Source organism: Cheilinus undulatus, linkage group 6 (genome assembly GCF_018320785.1).
Source record: "Cheilinus undulatus linkage group 6, ASM1832078v1, whole genome shotgun sequence".
Classification (NCBI taxonomy): Eukaryota; Metazoa; Chordata; class Actinopteri; order Labriformes; family Labridae; genus Cheilinus; species Cheilinus undulatus.
Window position 1 is genome coordinate 38,449,321 of NC_054870.1, and position 19,212 is coordinate 38,468,532.

Consider the following 19,212-nt stretch of genomic DNA (forward strand, 5'->3'; position numbering starts at 1 on the left):
AAATTGGAAACTTGTTATCAAATGCAGTGCAGATAATAATAGAAACAGTTTGTTATTGCAGTGTCAAGTACACATTAGTGCCTGTAACAAGCTGTAATTAAAAGCCATATAGCTTAAGCAAAGCTTTTCCTACAGCTTCTAAATAGCAATCAAATGTACGTGAAGGGTTAGCAGTATTAGTTTTTGATAGTAATACATCTGCTGAGCATAGAATGAACAGACGGTTAAAGCTGAGTCAGTCCATGAGCCAAAAGACTAAAGAGGGCACAAAAAGAAACAACCCAAAAATATGCAAACCCCTGATTGCGAGCCGTGTTTGGCTCAGCAATGATAGGGTCATGAGGGTCTTTCTGGACTGGAAAACAAATTAAATATTCTTGTGGACTTGGGGGAAATTCACAACAGCAACAGTCGTGGAACAATGTCCGCTGACCAAATGAAAGTTTGAATCTTTATTTTTTCTCTATTGTGGCCCAAACAATTGTAAGAGTTGATAATAAATATGGTGTCTTACATATTTTCTTATGATTGTATTTGAGCAAACAAGAGTGTATGAAGTTGCATCTAGGAAAAAAAGCTTCAAGTGGAGGGGCAGGCTCGTAGAAACTTGTCCCCACACTTTATAATTATTCTTTTCCTGTTTCCATGGTATGCTCTAGTTTAGTATCCCCATGTTACATCATTATAACATCATGTAGTTAATCTATGACCTGTATGGATGACCTCCCATGGTTCAGAATGCGTATGATCCAAGGTTTATGCAAAATTAAATCTTTTTTTATTCTAAGATGAGCCCTACAGCAGTATTTTCAGTGCTTCCAGTCGTTCATGCATCTAGCTGTCAGTGTTTTTTTGCGCCTGCATCTCTCCTAAGAACATCCAGAATTATGAATGTGTTGGCTCCCCTCACTCCCACTCCTCACCAGCTTATTGACTGGAAGCTCCTGATGTCTCTGGCAATGACATGCCAGCCTAACCCTCCCGGATGAGGCTGGCACAAGATTGAACCATAGTTAATATTTATAGTTACAGCAACCAGGTTTCATTGCTGTCTCTGTCCTTTCTCTGCTCTCTGTACTGCTGGGTTTAAGCTACACAAACCACAACATAGAGGTAGAATAAAGCTTAGGGCTGGCAGAGCTACAGTATGTAACTCCCATATGAAACAAGAGATGTTTTTTTTTTCCTGATTTAAACATTGCCTCCTCTCTTTAGTCATTCAGTGACCACCATTACTTTGCTCAGGTACCATGGAGTAGAGAGGTGTAGTGTTTTTCAGATGATGCATTATCAAATACCAAGTGACTGCACGTTAACATTAACAATACGACTTCAGTGACAACCTGATGTTGGTTGTTTGCAATCACGTGATCCCAAATGTTTGTTGGGGGTCAGGTGGGGGACAGCTGTTAGAAATGAATGGAAGTGAAGGAAAGTTAGTACTTTACTGCTCTAAATGGATCTCTAGACTGCAATCATCAGAATCTTTTAAAATACACTGAGTATGATCCCTACACTTTACCAAAAAAAAAAAAATAAAAAATTAACGCAATTTAACCAATTTACCTTGCATGGAGGTAATCAATGTCACAAATTACTGTCCTACAGACCTTCTTGTGTCTAGTGTTGTCTAGCCAGATGAAGGGAGACAAGAGTCTAGAGGAGTCTTGTACTGAGCTAAGAGGCTAGCTGAGCCACATAAAGAAAATCCTCGTTTTGTTACAGACATGCATTTCATTAATAAGGTGGTGTATTATCAACCAAATAAACCTTGTGGGGCAAGCAACCGATTGATGATGTGCTGTTCATGAACAAGCCTGTTCTATGAAACAGCTCTTTAATGTGAACGTCTTCAGCTAGCTCAAGCTTGAGCGCCAGTTTCCTTTCCTTTATCCTTTTTTGTTATGTAATCCACATTTAAAAAGCTAAACTGTGACTAAGGTTGTTTTCACACCTGATAATCCGTCTGACTCAGTTCAGTTCGAGGTTCTAATTGCACTGTTGTTGCACTTTCATTTTCCGGTATGGTTCACTTTCTCATTGCACTTTCTCATAAACCAAACCATCTGGATAATGCCAAGCGGTTATACATCTGTGGTGCTGTTGTCCCAAACAAAGAGTGAAGAAAAGAAGACATAGAAGAAGACAAAACCAGAAATCCATTCCCTTCTGCTGTTTTTTTTCATCCACATAAACAGTGAAACAACGCCAAACTTATGGCGTCTTGGGATTGCTTTTGCTTATGAGCAGCCAGCGAGGCAGCAAGGCGTCCGCCACGTTGTGAGACGAGTGAATCAGCACCAAAGAAGACAAGCCAAAATAAGACCAGGTATTGACATGCATTTGAGTGCATTAAATTACATAAATATGTTCGTAAATCATTACTCTTAATTCCACTTCCCGCCTTTGATTCACAAGTTTTTCCACTTTGCTATCACACTTCAGACAAACCTTGCTTTTCACGGCTCAAACTGTCCCAGCATTTGTTTGGAAACCAACCAAGACCCCTGTTTTTAAGTGGACCAGAGTTGGCTTGTTTGGTTTGCACCATAGTTCAAAAGAGCTTTCACACCACTCCAAACAAACCGGACTATCTGGGGAAATGGACCAGAGTTTATTAAAGCGGACCAAAGAGTGAATGCAACCTAAATAAAGAGCCGTCTGGGAGCCAACAACCAGCTCTACTGAGCCAAATGATCTGGATCTCATGAACGTCACAACGAGCAAGGCTGGAGGTTGGTGTGATGGACATCAGCTGAGTAAAGAAGGGTAAGATCAGAGTTTAATAAGCTAGACCATGACAAAATTGCACTGAACCAAAAGGGACTGCTTTGTGGAGACTAGCCATACACCAGCAATGTGTGATACCAAAGCTTTTTAATTCCTGCTTGCTGCCATCTCTCTATGAGTTTCTTATACTTCATTTTCTTTTTTTGCACTGCTTTCGGGACACAAAAGTATCTTAAGAATTAAGAGTGTCTATATGTTCACACTTTGAATGCTTGGCATAGTCATAAACCTTAAAACATGGCCTTTTTGGTAATGTTTCTCTGTGTAGAAATCATTACATGCCCCCCAAGGGTAGTTCTCATCTGCATTGAACCAATTGATGTTGTGCAAACAACAGCCTTTACATCATTTCTATGGCTCTCTTACCTTAGCTGATTATCACTGTGTTCAGTGAAGCCAATGGCAACAGGAATAAATGGGGCCAAATTAGCAACAAGCTAAGAGGCTAGCAGTGCATCTGTATTTGCTTTTCTCCCTCATTTTGTCTCAAGAATGCATTTGAAGCACATGTTGATTTACTATTTATGTGCATGTTGAAATGACAGTTTAAGGCCGGCCACACACTACAGGATTTTAAACCTGATTTGGGCCTCCCCCGACGATCGTGGGGGCGTATCCCGAGAGAGCCTCGTTGCAAATGACTGTTTGTCTGAGTAGTCTGCATGTGTGTGGTGTCAACACGATTGTTTTACTGTTCCAAACCGCATCGTAGCCTTCAAAAATCCAGAATTGTAAATATCAAACACATTTGATATTTAAGATTCTAGGTCATAGTGCCGCTGACGGAGTACCCACAACAACCAATGAGAGTGAGCAGACGGGGTAGCATCACAGCCAGATCATACGTACTTTCACCACTCACAACCATGAACACAACTTTAACTTAATCTCAGCCGTGATTTCATCCCAAGTCTTTCCCTTGTTTTATGATTGTTTCTGCACCTGTAATGCATGCCAGGATAGCCTGTTGTGGAGAGACAGCAAGACGGTATCGACAGACATCCTGTTTTTTTTTTTTGTTTTTTTTTCTGAAGTCATGTGATCACGCAAGGTCGTAGGCAGGTCGGCAGGTGTGTGGTCTCCAGTGATCTTACAGTCTGACTGAGTTGTCTAATGTGTGCGGGTACAAAAAAATCTTTGGAAATTGTCCTGAAGTCTGGTCTCCCACAGTTTAAAAATCGTTTCAGATTAAAAAATCGTCTAGTGTGTGGCCAGCCAAAAATGACAAGTTACGAGGAAGTTGTGATCACTCAAAGACAGGCTGGATGAGCAGAAGTTAAGCTGTTTTTTGTTTACTGTCTGAATGCAGCGAATCATGTTAGCTGAGAGGGTGGTCCCCTATGCCTGTGTGCTTTTTATCTACACAGCTAAGATAAAAGCATCCCAGACCACCTCCATATGCAGCCTATGCTATCAGATACCAGTGCTCATTGAGGGATGTCCAAACAAAGCATTAAGGATTACCACTTGGTATTCAAATGGCTAAATACGATATAAATCCCTGTTGATGCATTGTATAAGCAGAGTGTTTTAATGGTTTGCATACAAACAGCTCCCCTATTATATCATAGACATGTGGCAATGTGGTATACGTGATCCAAGCTGTTTCCTGAATGCTGGTTTTGTGATACAAGAAACAAATCAGTATTTGTCTCTTTTTACCTTTTTAACAGTCCTGGATATGATCACATCTGTTTCATAAAACCGTTATCTTCTTCTAAATGTGAATTTGCAATCAGTAGAAATCTGCTGTATGAGTGCAGCTGCTTTTTGCTTTTCCTTACCTTTTTAAAACTTCTGTCCTTGTCCATTCCAACCCATACACACCCTGTGTTCAAACGATTCTTTGTCTTGTCTCCTTGATCTACTGCCCTCTACAGAGACTGTTTATAAAGTGACACTGAAGACGGGGTGACTCAGCTGGACAATCTTTCTTCACAACTCAAGGCCGTGACTCAAGACACATAGATTACTTTCATCATGAATGTGGTTGGTACACACGTGCAGAAACATAGACACTGTTTTGGTTCTGAGTTAATTCTCTCCAGATAAGAACCTTGTCCTCATTAGTGTGCTTGTTAATCCCAATTGTGTCGTGTAATCAAGGACGACCTGGATGCAACACACGCACACAGGCAGACATGCACACAGATAGATTTGAGTTAAATAACGAACAGAGCTGATTATTTAACGGCTATTCATTAAATTACTCCTAGTAAATCTGCTGAGAGGTAGACAACATTAAAATAAAGTGAGTGTGTTTGTTTGTGCGCGACTAACATTACCATACTGCATTAAAGCTATGTATAATGGATGAGCGCTGTTTTGAACGGCACAGGCACAAATTGGTACAAATAAGGCTGATGCAAAGAGCACAGTGCTGGAATCTGCCTGTTAGAGCAGTGGCCGCAGTATCACTACTTTTTTTGTATTTGTGTTTGTTTTTTTGTGCGAGCAGAGATAGACTCACCTCATAGTGAGCGGTGCGCTGGGACTCGGAGATGAGCTGGGCATTGCAGATGTTACAATAGCTCTCTGTGAATAAGCCTCCATCCACGACGCCCGCAGACTTCATCTTCATCTGAGACTACATGAACATAAATGGACAAATATGAATAGAATTAAAATCCAGGACATAGTGACATGCCAGTGAAACATACAGTGTTAGTGTTAGAGGTGCATGGGCTTAGATGGATCAGGTTGCACATTAGAAATAGTTTCATTCAGAATGACAGATTCAGAGTGACAGTTCAGCCCAAAATATGTTGATCCTCTCTGTCAGAACATTCTCTCATGGATGATTCTGGCTACACTCTTGGAAGCATGGCCCGGGGCTTTGGCTCGAATGTCTGCTTTTTACTTTGCAGTGAATTTTTAAATATATGTATGTTTATAGTTTTTGCTTTTGGAATTCTTTCAAAAATGTGGAATTGCAAATGCAGAGGATGCAGAAAGAAACAAAAGTAATATTGTAATAGTTTTATTCATACTGTCAAGCCCTGGGGTACCCATGCTGTTTCAAAACAAAAATGTATTTTAGTCCATTAAAAAGAAACATCTGATGAAGGAATGGTCTGTATTCAAAGCATAACATTGATCTGGGTTTCAAGTACTTGTTACACAGCTATGTGAAAACTTGATTCTGATTCGTCAATTTAGTCATACTTCAGGGTGATATTTTTCAGTCTGCTGCTTTGAATAAAGGCTTTTGCTATAAACTAGGACTTTCAAATGTCAATAAAGAATCTTTTTTTTAATTGTTAAGGTTCCATGCAGAAATGGAAAGTCACTAATAACATTTACTCAAATTACTGTAATTGAGTTTTTTTTTTTTTGCATACTTACTTCTTTGACTACATTTTAAAATCAGTACTTTTGCTTCTACTAAAGAACATTTTTAACCAGAGTAACTGTAGTTTTTACTTGCACACAACACTTTTTCCACTTCTGTTAAATACACAGTAGCACACAGTGAGAGAATAATTCCACATCACACCCTAAAACAGCTGTTCTACTCAGAAAAAACGGAAGTATTGACATTTCAGTGTTAAACACTTGGGTGTTGATTTTGACTCGCTAAGTGTGTTTTTTCTTTTAAGATTTAATGTTGGGCCTTTTCTTGATAGAGGAAGGACAGTGGATAGACTTGGCAAAAGGGAAGAGAGTGGGGAGAGACATGCGGTTAGGGGCCTCAAGCTGGATTTGAACCTGGGCTGCCTGCATATATGGGTTGCACCTTAAACCACTGGACCATCTGCACTCCCATTGCTAAGCGTGTTTTAAACTCCATTCTAAGTGAAATGGTCTCCGGAGCTAACAAATGTAACTTGTTACGTACTGAGAAAAGAAATTTGTTACATTACTGCGTTATCCATTAATAAAACTAATGCATTAGAGCAGTGACCAATGACTCCCACACAAGTCAGCTTTGGGCCACGTCTGCCTTTGAATGTGTTGACTGCTCTCATTGTACAGCCTAGTTTACAGCACATAAGCTGTAACTCCACAGCCTGATAACAGCACTAACAGCAAAGAAACTTTTACAGCTCTTTAATGTGCTCACAATTTGAAAACAACCTGGGCAGAGACATACAGAATTCCACAAACGCTGTGCATAATAACCATGCATAGTTGAAATGGCTGATTCACTGAAAACAGTACAATCTGAGCTTTTAAACTTGGGTTTCACCGCAGTGCTGTTCTGGTCCCTTTCATCAAAAATCCTACATAAAGGGGATAATTCCACAGTGTAATACCATCCTCTCTGCCATCACATGAGTTTTGAAAGCTAGTAATACTCGCATACTGACACAGTCGTGTCATTCTGCTGATATGCTGCAATGTGCATACATGAAAGAAAGAAAGAAAAAAGGTGAGGATGATTTGTGGAGCTTCTTTTTTCCTGCTCTCTTTTTGTACCCACAGAGGCGAGAGGCGATTTTTCTCTTAGCAATGGTGTAAAAATGTAATTAATAATGGATTGCTTGAACACATTTGACACATTTGAACCATGAGTGAAGTTATCCACTGAGTTGAGAGTTTCCACCTGTGACTTAAGGTGATCCTAATAGATGCATAGTGCATAGTGTTGCCTTGCTATGAGGTTGAGACTCTCTGCTCTGTTCTTGCCAGAGGAGATGCACCTTTGCATAGATTTACAAGAGCTACTGCAGCTCTGTCTTACTCTAAAATATTTAACACATGCAAAGGTTAAGTTGAACTGTATGTAATATGGACCGATACAGACAATTCTAAAGTGTTACATTTAACTTTATGAGTTTAATCAACACTGTAATCTTTGCTCTGTATTTAACTTTATTATAGCCGTGTGACTTTAGCTGAACAACCTGGTTGGAGACGTGTTCACTCTTGTTCTTGCCAATAGGTTTGTCATCTTTAGTTGTCGGTGCAAGTTGCTTTTAGATTGGCGGGGCTGAGATGCGAGCTGCTCAGCTAACGGTACGGAGACATATGGTATTTCCAGCTTTCCCTCATCAAACTCATCAAATACACAATCGAACAACTCCAAAACGCTCTCGTGGACAAGTTGTGACCTGCACATTCACCACACTATGAAATAATAACGTATAATTATGTAACATTACAACACATGAAGCAAATACTCAGAACTACTTTCTTGAGTAAACCACTGGGCGTGGGCTTTTAAAATCACTCCACCCAGCAGCCATGTCTGGAGTGTAGTTCCAGCTTTGTATTTGCCTCTAAAAAAAACTCCAGAGGAAGTAAATCTCACCTTTAGCAGTCAAATACTTTTACAAGAATAACAGAGAAAAAAAAACAGAAAAGAGGCTTAAACAAACTCAAAAGCCTGGGTTTAGTTTTGCTGTAGACACAGATCCAACAGTTAAAACTAACAGACTATTTTTAAATTTGGAGACATGAATCACTGTGCCAAGGTCTACTGTTACAAACATAGCTATCGCCATATCTCCCTATGTAAATATTGAGGTTGTTAACCACCACTAATAACTACTGAATGTACCATTGGGTGTTTCATCAAAAATCATCATGTATTCTTAAAGTCTGTGCTTGTTAGTGTTATTTCAGATTAATATCACATTGGAAAAAATACCCACAGGCGTTCTTGGCTGAATGCAGACAGTTTACAGGATCACTCTTTGAACCAGAACCCAGATCCTGTTTCATTTTCCTGTTTTTGAACCAACCTTTATAACAGAACTCATCCATGCTGGCTTGTCTAACAGACATGTCTGTGTCTCTGCAGTAACAATGACACATTTTACAGGTGTGGACAATACATATGGACTTAGTCTATCAGCTCTCTTTAACCTTCTGCCATTGTTGTTCCCAGATAACACATCCATACCCCCTCTGTCTCTACACACCTCCTTCAAATCATGTATATCCTGCAACCAACATCCGTATCACACTGATTTTCAAGGACCTGCACAGCCAATGTGCCAAACCACAACAGGGGATGCACTGCAGCTATCATGTGTACATGTAGTTAACAGTAAGTATATCTCTGGCCTTAGACTGAAGGATGTCATGCTCTTGTAGCCTGAAGGCCTGAATGTTTACATTGATCCCTGCTGGGTTTTTATTTGGCTCATGTGTCTGATGGATTGTTGTTGTTTTTGATGTGAAACACACTGGCATCATGAGTGACGTTATTCACCAAGTTAGAGTTCCTGGCTGTGATTTTAGGTATTCCTGAAGGACACACAGAGCCAAACCACCACAGGGGGTGCATTGCAGCTATCATGTGTATACATAGTTTACAGCAAGTATATCTCTGGCCTTGATAGATGTCATGCTCTTGTAGCCTGAAGGCTCTTGCATGTTTTTCTTATTTACCATAAATCTCTTCTGCTCTGTAGTGTATTCAGTCTTAAGCTTCTGTATCACTTATCGGCAGTTTTCGTACAACAAGGAGTAACAGTGAGTTAATAGAACAAACATACTTTAAAATCACAATTCAAATATGTTCTGGAACATTTTTGAAATACTTGCCCTGAATCTCTACATAATTTTCTGAAGACTGGCAGAAAATGGTAGAGCCGTAAAGTGAACAGCTGAGCCAAGAAAACTTTCTTAGGATTAGATTCTCTGAGATAATCTTTTAAAAGGTCTTCAGCGTGATTCCCTGGTGAGAAACAGTGACTTTAATGCTTGTCTTTGCTGGGATTGCCTAACCAGTAAAACCATAGAGACCTGAGCATCCCACTGAGAGCTGGGGCTGTGGCTTCTTAACAACCAGCCAGCAGTGTTTTCTCTCTCCTTTCTACTGATAATAGAAAATGGTTTAATGATGAGCCCTGTGGTCTTGTCTTCAATTTTCCATCCTCTTCATTATGTGTGTGCTGTAGGCGCCGCTCTGACAGGGTTAGGGTGAGTAACGGGTCTGTGGGGAGCGGTCCAGGAACATCAACCATTAAACTGGATGAGCTCCTCTCCCCAAGGAAGCGACAGTACAGAGTGCTTAAAGGGCCATAGTGCTTCACTGTGTAGGATGCACAGATGCTGCAGAGGTCAGCTCGAGTAACTCTGGAACACCCTGACCTTTTGTCTAGCATGGGCGTCGTGGGAATCGCAACATTAGTGATGAGACCAGATAAAATGTTCTGCATGTGTCAGCAGGGAGAAGAAGTGACAGGAATTGATGGTCTTTATTTCAAGTCTAGTGGAGTGTAATTACCTTTCGCCAATACCTTCACACAACACAGTCATGCACACGCTCACACACACACATACACACACACATGAGAGTGCACATACACTCCTGGTAATTACCCCTGTCTGTTTTCCTTGTCTGTTTAGTGCACCCAGGACCTTCCAATTAACCACAGACATGCTGCACAGACACTTCTTCCATTATCTAATTTAATTTACAAAATGAGACCCTTCATTAAAATTTAATGACATTTTAGACACATTTCCCAATAAATACATAAACTTACAAGTTATACAGGTCTGTGAGGTGTGATATTCTTTCTGAAATGTCACAGATGACACCCGGGAACCTGTTTTGTCTTGAGGCAAGGACGCATTATTACCTCCACTATCTAAAGTGTCCTCCGAGACATCATGGAGCAGATAGATTCTGCAAACTGACACATTATATTTTCTGCACTATTTGAGTCTTCTGCTATTTCGTGATACAATAAAACAACCTTTGCTGTCTTTCGAAACGTCATTCAGGCAGAAGAGGGTCTATTTTTTAATCTTTCGCCTAATTAAAAGTGAATGTGACTGCATGAAATATCCTTATCGTCCTAATATCTCTATTACCTCTGATTATTACATGCAAGATGGGAGAAGAGGACTAATTAATAGAGGCAATCTGTTGGCGAGATTAATGGAATGGCAGACCCAACCAAGCGAAAAGATGGATAGACTGATAGTGTGGAAAAATAATGAAAGGGGGAAGAAGAGAGGGATAAAGAGGTAGGGAGGAGGAGGTTATAATTGGAGCACTGAATATGATATCTTCATGTTACAGGTCTTGATGTGAAAAGTGGTTTCATTTCTGTCATATGCAATAGCTTCTTCCTGTAAAATACGATTTTAGAGAATCAAATTAATGTCAACATTTGTATCCTTTTACAAATCCACATGAACCACAAACAGGCCTGTGTTATATTTAGTATCAGAAGACATCTTCCCATTGCTTCATTACTGTAATGCTCTCTAGAGTTACAGTATAATTTGCATCTTACTGTTGCTTGGCAGCAGACAGAGGTCACTGTATTAAACTTTGTAATCTTTGATGATGGAGGTGTCTTACAAGTAAAGAGAGTTTATATATAGACCATACTTATGCATGGGTGCTGATGTCAAATCAGCTGTGAAGAAATAAAAGGCCCTGCAGACTTTTTTTCCTATCACCTATTTGCTGTAGTGACAGGTCTAATATTTACAACAGTTGGAAATGTTAAGTCAGAGATGTGTACATGTGAAAGAAAACTCTGGCCGTATAAAGACGATTTAGATTCTCTGCTCTTTTGACAAACTCAGTATCCACATTCAAAGTGCTCCTTACTAATCTGGTCAACTATAGGCTAGGGGTGTAAATCACCAGTTTCATCCCGATACGATATAGATATTTTGGACACCAATACGATATTTTCTGATATCAAAAAATCTGCCACGATACAATTTCGATTAAAGATGGGGCCTATCTCTTTAACAAAAACAAGAAAGACCCTGATTGCCTTTAAATTAGGAACACAACTATGAACATTTGCATTAAAACATGTTGATTTAAAACAGCAAACCTTTTCAGTGCCAAACATTTTTATTTCCTCAAATCCTCAGATCACTCTAAAGCAACAATATGGACCTTTTCTTTATAATAGTGGTCAAAATTTTTGGCCCATATTCTCATTTTAGATTTTTTTTCTTAAACTTATTTTCACACACGTGGACTTCAACATACATTTCTACTCTATATCAGCCCTTCATACTTTACACAGGGGCCTATTAATGTGGCAGATAGTTCTTTTTTGTAGTTTATTCATCTTATGAGATCTAAATAAGGTTAAATATGGGGCATATGATGTGATAGTGATTAATTTTTATTATTTTTTTATTTATTTCTACCTTGATTTTAATAAATGGAGAGTTTAGCAAAATATGATTTGCTCTTGTGATGAGCAGCCTCATAACAAGAGTGAGGGGTATGAAGAGAGCAGCTGTCGTGCTTGAACCACGTTAGATTTGGACAGCTTTTATTTTCATAATAAATCTGACTTGAGACAGACAAATAAAATCAGTGTATCAAAGGAGGCGTGCAGCAACGGACTTTTCCGTCTCTGTGTATCTGTGGTCTGCTGCAGGCAGCGCTCATGCTACCTCAGCCATAATGAGCAGAGTGTTTTTATCTGTGAATGATCTCATACGGCGGTTATATACGGATGAGGATGTAGACATAGTCGGCAAACTAAGGGGAGAGACCCGTCCTGCAGCAGCGTCTGTCTGAAATATATCCACACAGCCAAGAGAGGAGAGGAAATCCTCTTCCCCTGAGCCGCAAAACTTTAAGCCACTGCTGCTAGTTAGCTAGCTTGCAGCTGGCTTGTTGAGGATGCTGCCTGGGGCGGAAACTGTCAACAGGTGTGCAGGGGAAGAGTTTCAAATTCAAAACTTAGCTTGAAGCATCGATTTAGATCCATGTTTTGACTTTCCATTGATCTGATTGGATCATCAATCAAACGATTGATATATATCGATATACATCGATGAATCGTTACACCTCTACTATAGACCCTGTTTACATTTTACCTTAGCGATGTATGTTGGGATACCAAGTGATAGCACTTTATAGTCATGTTTTCATATTATGCATTGACAATATGTCTTCATTGACAGTGACAGAACTCACTTTCCCTTGTCTGTTATGCAAACAACAGCCCATACATCCTTGTGGAAAACCTTCCCAGACGAGTTGAAGCTGTTATAGCTGCAAAAGGTGGACCGACGTCACCCTGTGGATTAAGAATGGGATGTTACTTAAGTTCATATGCGAGTCAAGGCAGGTGAGCGAATACTTTTGGCAATATAGCGTACATCAGTATCAATATCAGTATTAGCTAGGGCTGGGCAATTAGATTAAATCGCAATATGGCCTACTGCAATTTGCAGATCGCAGAAGTTGTAATATTTCTTTAACAGAAATTTGTCAAAATACCAGTTTGATAAATTCTTTTTTGCTGCAGCAGAGATTTTATGCACATTGTGCAAACAGTCAAGTGTCAACACAGAGGTCCATTTAAATATGCCGTACTTCTCACTAATCCCTGCTTGCATCATGCTGCTGCTGGCAAAGCTTCACCTCCTCCACCCCAGCCTCCTCCTTTACAGCTGAAAGCTTGTTGCACCCTCATAATCAGATTCATGCTGCTATGAATTACTTTTTTCTTTCATTGTTTTCAATACTCATTGTCATAAATGTATCTATCCATATGGGGGTTTGTAGCTATCTGCTCCCTGGAAAGTCAAAGCATGCTGCTTTACTAACCCAGAGAGCATCTTTAGAGCAGAGCCTTCTCTGCCAAGTAAAACTGCATATCCATTTTGCAATAAAATTGTATGAATGTAGGATATAATATAGAATGATTTATTGCCTGAATAACTGCATATTAAATTTCAGTCACAATATTGGAAAAGAAAATGCAATCAGATTTTTTTTGCAAATCCTTCAGCCTAAGTATCAGCTAAGACGAATTTATCAATATCTATATGTAGGATATCAGTAAAAATCTAAAATAATGTGTCCCTACCATGGATTATGTTAGTTGACAGCATGATATTGGTATCATGAGATATTATCTTAAGAAGTAAATTAACAGTATCAGCAGATATGAACATTTCTTAACCATTTAATTTTCTTTAAATCATTTCCCATTTGTTCCCCAAGCACGAAAAGGCTCACGCACAGACAGCCTTCCAACACCTTCAACTCAAATTACATTATGTTGTTAGTTCCTGCTCATTTTTGTCTTGTCTTGTTTCTGCTCTCAGAACTGGTCAGACAAAGCATTGTTGTGTCTTTCTATTATCTGTGTCATATCTATCACATGTCCTGTATTGTGATGTGTTTAACAGTGGCGCAGTGGTATTAATATAGACATATCGAATATCAGCAGAAATCTAATATCATGCATCCATACTTACTAATCTGGTCAACTACAGGCCCCATCATGTCAGTTGATGGATGGTACTTAATGCATGCCCGTATGCATCCAGTCTAGATAAAGGCCTCTCAGACCACCTCTGTATGCATTCTGAGTTTTTGGATGTCAAACCATTTCTAGTACACATTGAGGTGCATCCACACAAAACATTAACACTTGGTATCTGATTGCCCAGATCGAACATAAATCCCTGTTAAAACCTGTTAAAGCTCTATTTTTCATAATTGATATTATTTTATGTTTTAGATTTATTTCCTGTAGTTCTATGTATTTATTGTTAAGCACTATAGAGTAATTGTTTTTACAGTATTAATGCTAAACTTATCATGTTGACAGATAATAGAACTAATCTGGCTACAATGAAGTTGATGTGAATGGATGTAGTTTCTCCTTGTGGCCATACAATGAGATCATGGCCATGTTGAGTTCATCTGACGCTCCTTCCTGAACTTTTTCTGCAAGGCTTCCATTGCGTCTATGAAAATATTTTGAAGACCATCACCCTCCCCATAGTACACATTTACCAAAATGCACTCGCAGTCATGTTCTTTCTTGAATGAACTTGAATCACTGTCCCAGAAAATCAAAGAATCACAACTACGGCGTGTGACATAGAGCTGAAAATAGGCCTGTTTTACAAAAGACGGAATTAGGAGTGACACTCTGTGTGCATTTTATTTTAATGTGTAACAAAGCACATTACTTTTACTAGATCTTCTCCTAACTGCTAGCCCTTCTGTGATCTACCTTGCTTTACTCAGGCCTCCTCCTCTAGGAGGTTTGTCTGCTATTCTGAGAATGACTGCACTATTGTATGTTTTTTCAGCAACTTAAGCTCCACACAGAAATATACCTGTGGTCTTTATGAAAGCTGTGATGCAACATGCCTTCAATTCAAAACACAAATTCTCCGCAAAATGCATTTAAAACATTTGCAACTGCAGGGCTACTTATTATGAAAATCAGGTTATCCAAGAAGAGCTTTGCATTTTGGTCACAGCAACTGTCTGCCTTTCAAATTAAATTAAGTTAAAAATAAATAAAAAACCCACTGAGTGATTTGAAGGCTGTGGATTGCATCAGAATGAGGAAAAAAAAGTGCCAAAAAGCAAAGCATTTTGTGCATTCAGTGTTGAGATTTAAAAGAGCCAACAAGGTCTCTGCAGAGAGAGCTAATCATCAAAATAAACATGCATGTTTATCCAATGTCAAAAAGTCTACAACACCATATGGGAGCGGAGTGCTGTGTGGCAGATAATCATTTCCATATTGTAAACCTTTATGAATAACATTGGACGTAAACAGACAACCCAGCTGTGAATGAGCAATTCATGAAGCATGGATGCAGCAGGTAATGCTGCAAACATGAGCATGACTCCTGCCCATGGTAAGCTGATGACTCCATTCTTTACTGCTTATTTAACATTGGAGTCTCTATTCTTTGCTTGTTATTCAACATTGAAGACTTTAATCTTTACTGTCACATGTGCTTTCTCACAGGTTTGATGATGAATGTAAGTTCAGTTGGAAAATGCTAATTTCACATAATGCATCATTCAGGATTTTGCAATAATTGACTCATAATCAGATGACAGTTGGTGGGTTGTCTGCCTATGTGGCCAAGCTGTCAATCAAATTAAACTACACCCACACAGTCCTACTGAAGCAGATTAGTTTGAAAGCTTACTAAGTCATAGAGATGGGTTTTGTTCCTGTCACTTGCTCTGATTATTGAAGAGATACTCATTTTTCAGTGTTCAGTATTCTAGGTGGAGTTTCGGGGAGATAAAAATTGCAGAATGAAAAGAAAAAGGTAGGAATATATCACTGAGGAGTTTTAAAGTTTAAGTGAGGTCATAGAGGAGCATTACAAACAGAAGCTCTAAATAATAATGAGTAAAATCTCTAACCTCGATTAGAAACAGAATCACTAAAGCTTGATGAGTCTTAGCACTAGCATGAAAGCCTGAGGCACTTGAAGACAGAATGAACCTTCAGGGGATTTCCTTTTAAGACCACATCAAGTATTTAACACGGATGTGAACTCTGAGCCCTCCCTCAAATCTCAGCCTCTGGCCCACCGTTCGTTTAACCGGATTGGACATGGCTTTTTGTTCTTTTAGAATATAAGTGCAGCCACTTATAGGTTGTTTTCTGTCGCCTGGGCTTAGAATATTAATTAGTTTGTAATATTACTTACCACTGAATAGTGCTGTGCTAAGTGAGTGCCCTATTGTACTGACAGAGATAGAGTGTAATGTTTTAGCCTAATGGGGAGCTCAAGAGACACTTCTCCTATTAAAAATACATTCTCAGATCTCGTGTGGCCTGCAAACACACCTAAATGGATAAAATATGTTCTTAAAAATGAACTACAGGAAGACTGTATTACATTTTGCAAAGGATATGAGAGATAGAGAGGGATGGGAAGAGACATAACAGCAGGTGGTTGGAAAGAAGATCTTCTTTTAAGTTGCCACATCCCCCAATCTGTCAGAGGAGTGACCGCTTTGAGTCGGACTGTCTTTTCCTCTTTTCCTCTTCTTGTACTCACATATTCTATACTTCCTTTCTCATTTGGAATAAATAGCTGCTCTGATTTAGCTGTCAAATTATGCATTCAGACGATGAAATATTGACATTGGCCTGTGAGCCAATGACCTGCCTAATGAGTCCCGAGTGAGAATAACAAGAGAAAAGGTTGAGGGGGTAATAATATGGAACCCTATATCGCAGAGGCACTCACCCGTGTCACTTTGATGTTCCACATTACAGTACTTCTTTCTCTCCTCTTGGTAGTGTTATCTTTCTGAACGCTGTCTTCCTTTAGCATTCCCCCTCTTTCTCCAAGATTAACAACCCTTTGTACATTAGCAATCAAAGGTATGAGACTGAGGGAGTAAAGTCTTTAAAGCAGCCCAAGCCCCAGTCTGAATCCAAATTCGCATTCATACTGTTTTCACTGCAGGGGTTTGCTTTGTACTTTTTCTAGCTCAATGCTGGCAACTGCAAAACATACACACACTCAAACACAGCCGGGCTACAGACACAGAATTCTCGCTGTGGAATTTAAAACTAGGAGCTAAAGATCATAAATGAGTAATGCAAATATGTAATTAGGGCTCCTGTCTGTTCCCCCATTTATCATTTCAGGTTACATTTTCCTGGAAGGAGACAAAAACCATGGACTGAAGGAAAGGTAAAGTGCACTCCAAGGTCAGTTCACACCTTTCTCCCCCTGAGACAGTGACTGTGTCTTTGTTTTTATGACTTCCTCTTCCCCAAACTCCCATCCTGTTCTGCCCTAAATCCTATTTTGGACCTAATTCACCTCTCTGAGTTATGTGCTCGTGCTCTTGTTATTGACAGTCAAAAACAGCCTCCCGTATTCACTCCATGCATTTCTCCCCCCTTCTCTCCGCTCCCTTCTTTTCTGTCCCAGTGGTGGAAATACGGCCTCGAGGGCAGGGATTACTCATGAGGGATGGTGTAGGCTAGACTTATCTACTCGTGCAAAGCAGAGCAGATAAGCTACTGTATTATTCACCCCACTTCTGGAATAAATTGCAATGCAACTTGAAGTTGGAGGCACCCATTCCTCTTGGGGATACTTGCAGGTATTCTTTTTATCTAATATTTGAGATAGGTGTGTGTTCTTTCTTGGCTTTACCTTTCAAAGGAGATTCAGATCTTAATGAAACTTGCTGAATAAATAAGGCGTGACAACAAAAAGAAACAGCTTTGTAGACTGCTCTTGTATGAATATCACGAACTACTGAAGTGGTATGAGCATCAGAACCTATTAAGAGCTTGGTATCAGCCCTCGTGTACCAAACTAGCTGGGTGCCTATATTGCTACTTTGTAGAGTATGATATTTTGAGCCTCTATGACTTTTCTGGAAGGTCAGAGAGTGAACGGAGAAAGGTAACGTGTGGAGGAGAGAGTAGGAGAGAAATTAATCTGTATTGCCTCTGTATATGAGGCTCTACAGACTCTATTGACTCAGCAGCTAAAGAATTACCAAAGCACTTTGTTCAGTCATTTGCTCCTTAAAGATAATGAAAATAACTTTTGTGATCCCCTTACTTCCATATGTAAACAGTCTTGGTTTCTCTAATAGGCTAATATATCTTGATTAATATGATTAGCAAGGTATCTACTTTGAATATTCTGTAATTTGGTGAACAAGACGGTCAAATTTTCACATATCTATTCAAAATACAAATATATCTACAAAAGATTGCACATTTAGTAAAATTTCATATCATGATTACAGTGTCCTAAAATATTACGGTTATCAGTATAATCCTGGTGTTGTTATAATTTGCTAAAAAATGTTCAAAAACTACTGATACATCTGCTAGTTTCTATATATAGGAGCCAGTCTTTGTCATTGCAGGTGCTCCACCTAAAACAAGTCCTGAGGGCCGGACTATTTAGGCCAGGAGTGTGAAAGTCAATTGCAGATTCTGAGTTTAGGCCTAACCTAAGAGCCTAACAAGCTTAACATTTAAACATTAACTGTCAACATCATATCCATCGTGAGTAAAATACGAAAATATAAATATAATGATAGTAAATCATTCTCAGTTTAGAAAAAGTAAAAATCATAAGTTTAAAGGCTCAAAGTCTGAGAAAAAATGTCAAACTTATTAGTTCATAAGGTCAAAACATGAAATTTGAAGGCAAAATAAAGTTTTAAAAGGCAAATAAAAATGAGACAAGAAGTAAAAATCACAAGTTTAAAATGTAAAAATATGACTTAGAATTGTGAATCTTGAAAGTCAAAACATGAAAAAAACTAATCATCATAAGTTTAAGTAAGAATTGTGAGATGCAAAATTGAAAATATGAAATGACAACATTAATTTATTTTAAAAAATAACTTTTCCTGACTTTTTAGCCAACTTTTACTCTTTACTTTTTCAGAATTTTATAATATAACAAGGATATTTTGAGTTTGACACCTGTGACCTAAAAGGTAAACCATTTTTGACAGTCATTGTCAGATATCAAAAAGCAATAAAGGGCTACAGTAGCTGCGTTTCCATTACAGTTAATCACAAAATAAAAGCGATATTTCTTACATTTCGACTAAGTAAAACTGTGCTTTGAATATGTTTTCATTGAAGGGAGTTTTGGGCATTAGCCTCGCAATTCTCTTAAAATCACATCTTGCAAGACTTCACTGCAAGGAAGCTGGACGCTCAAAACCTGTTGCATGTTGGTATGGTTATGATTACA

General features: G+C 38.9%; 1 protein-coding gene across 3 annotated transcripts in view; it reads right to left on the minus strand.

Moving 5' to 3' along the window:
- Positions 1-19,212, minus strand: part of zgc:171482 (zinc finger protein) — a 109,820-nt gene that overhangs the window by 79,112 nt on the left and 11,496 nt on the right. For 2 of the 3 annotated variants that reach the window (XM_041788912.1, XM_041788910.1), the window contains exons 2-3: positions 12,656-12,758; positions 5,261-5,377 (exon numbers count right to left, since the gene is read on the minus strand). In XM_041788912.1, coding sequence (XP_041644846.1) covers positions 5,261-5,377; positions 12,656-12,688 — 150 coding nt within the window. In that variant the 5' untranslated portion in view covers positions 12,689-12,758. The remainder of the gene's footprint in view (positions 1-5,260; positions 5,378-12,655; positions 12,759-19,212) is intronic. The other variant, XM_041788911.1, reaches the window with a different exon arrangement.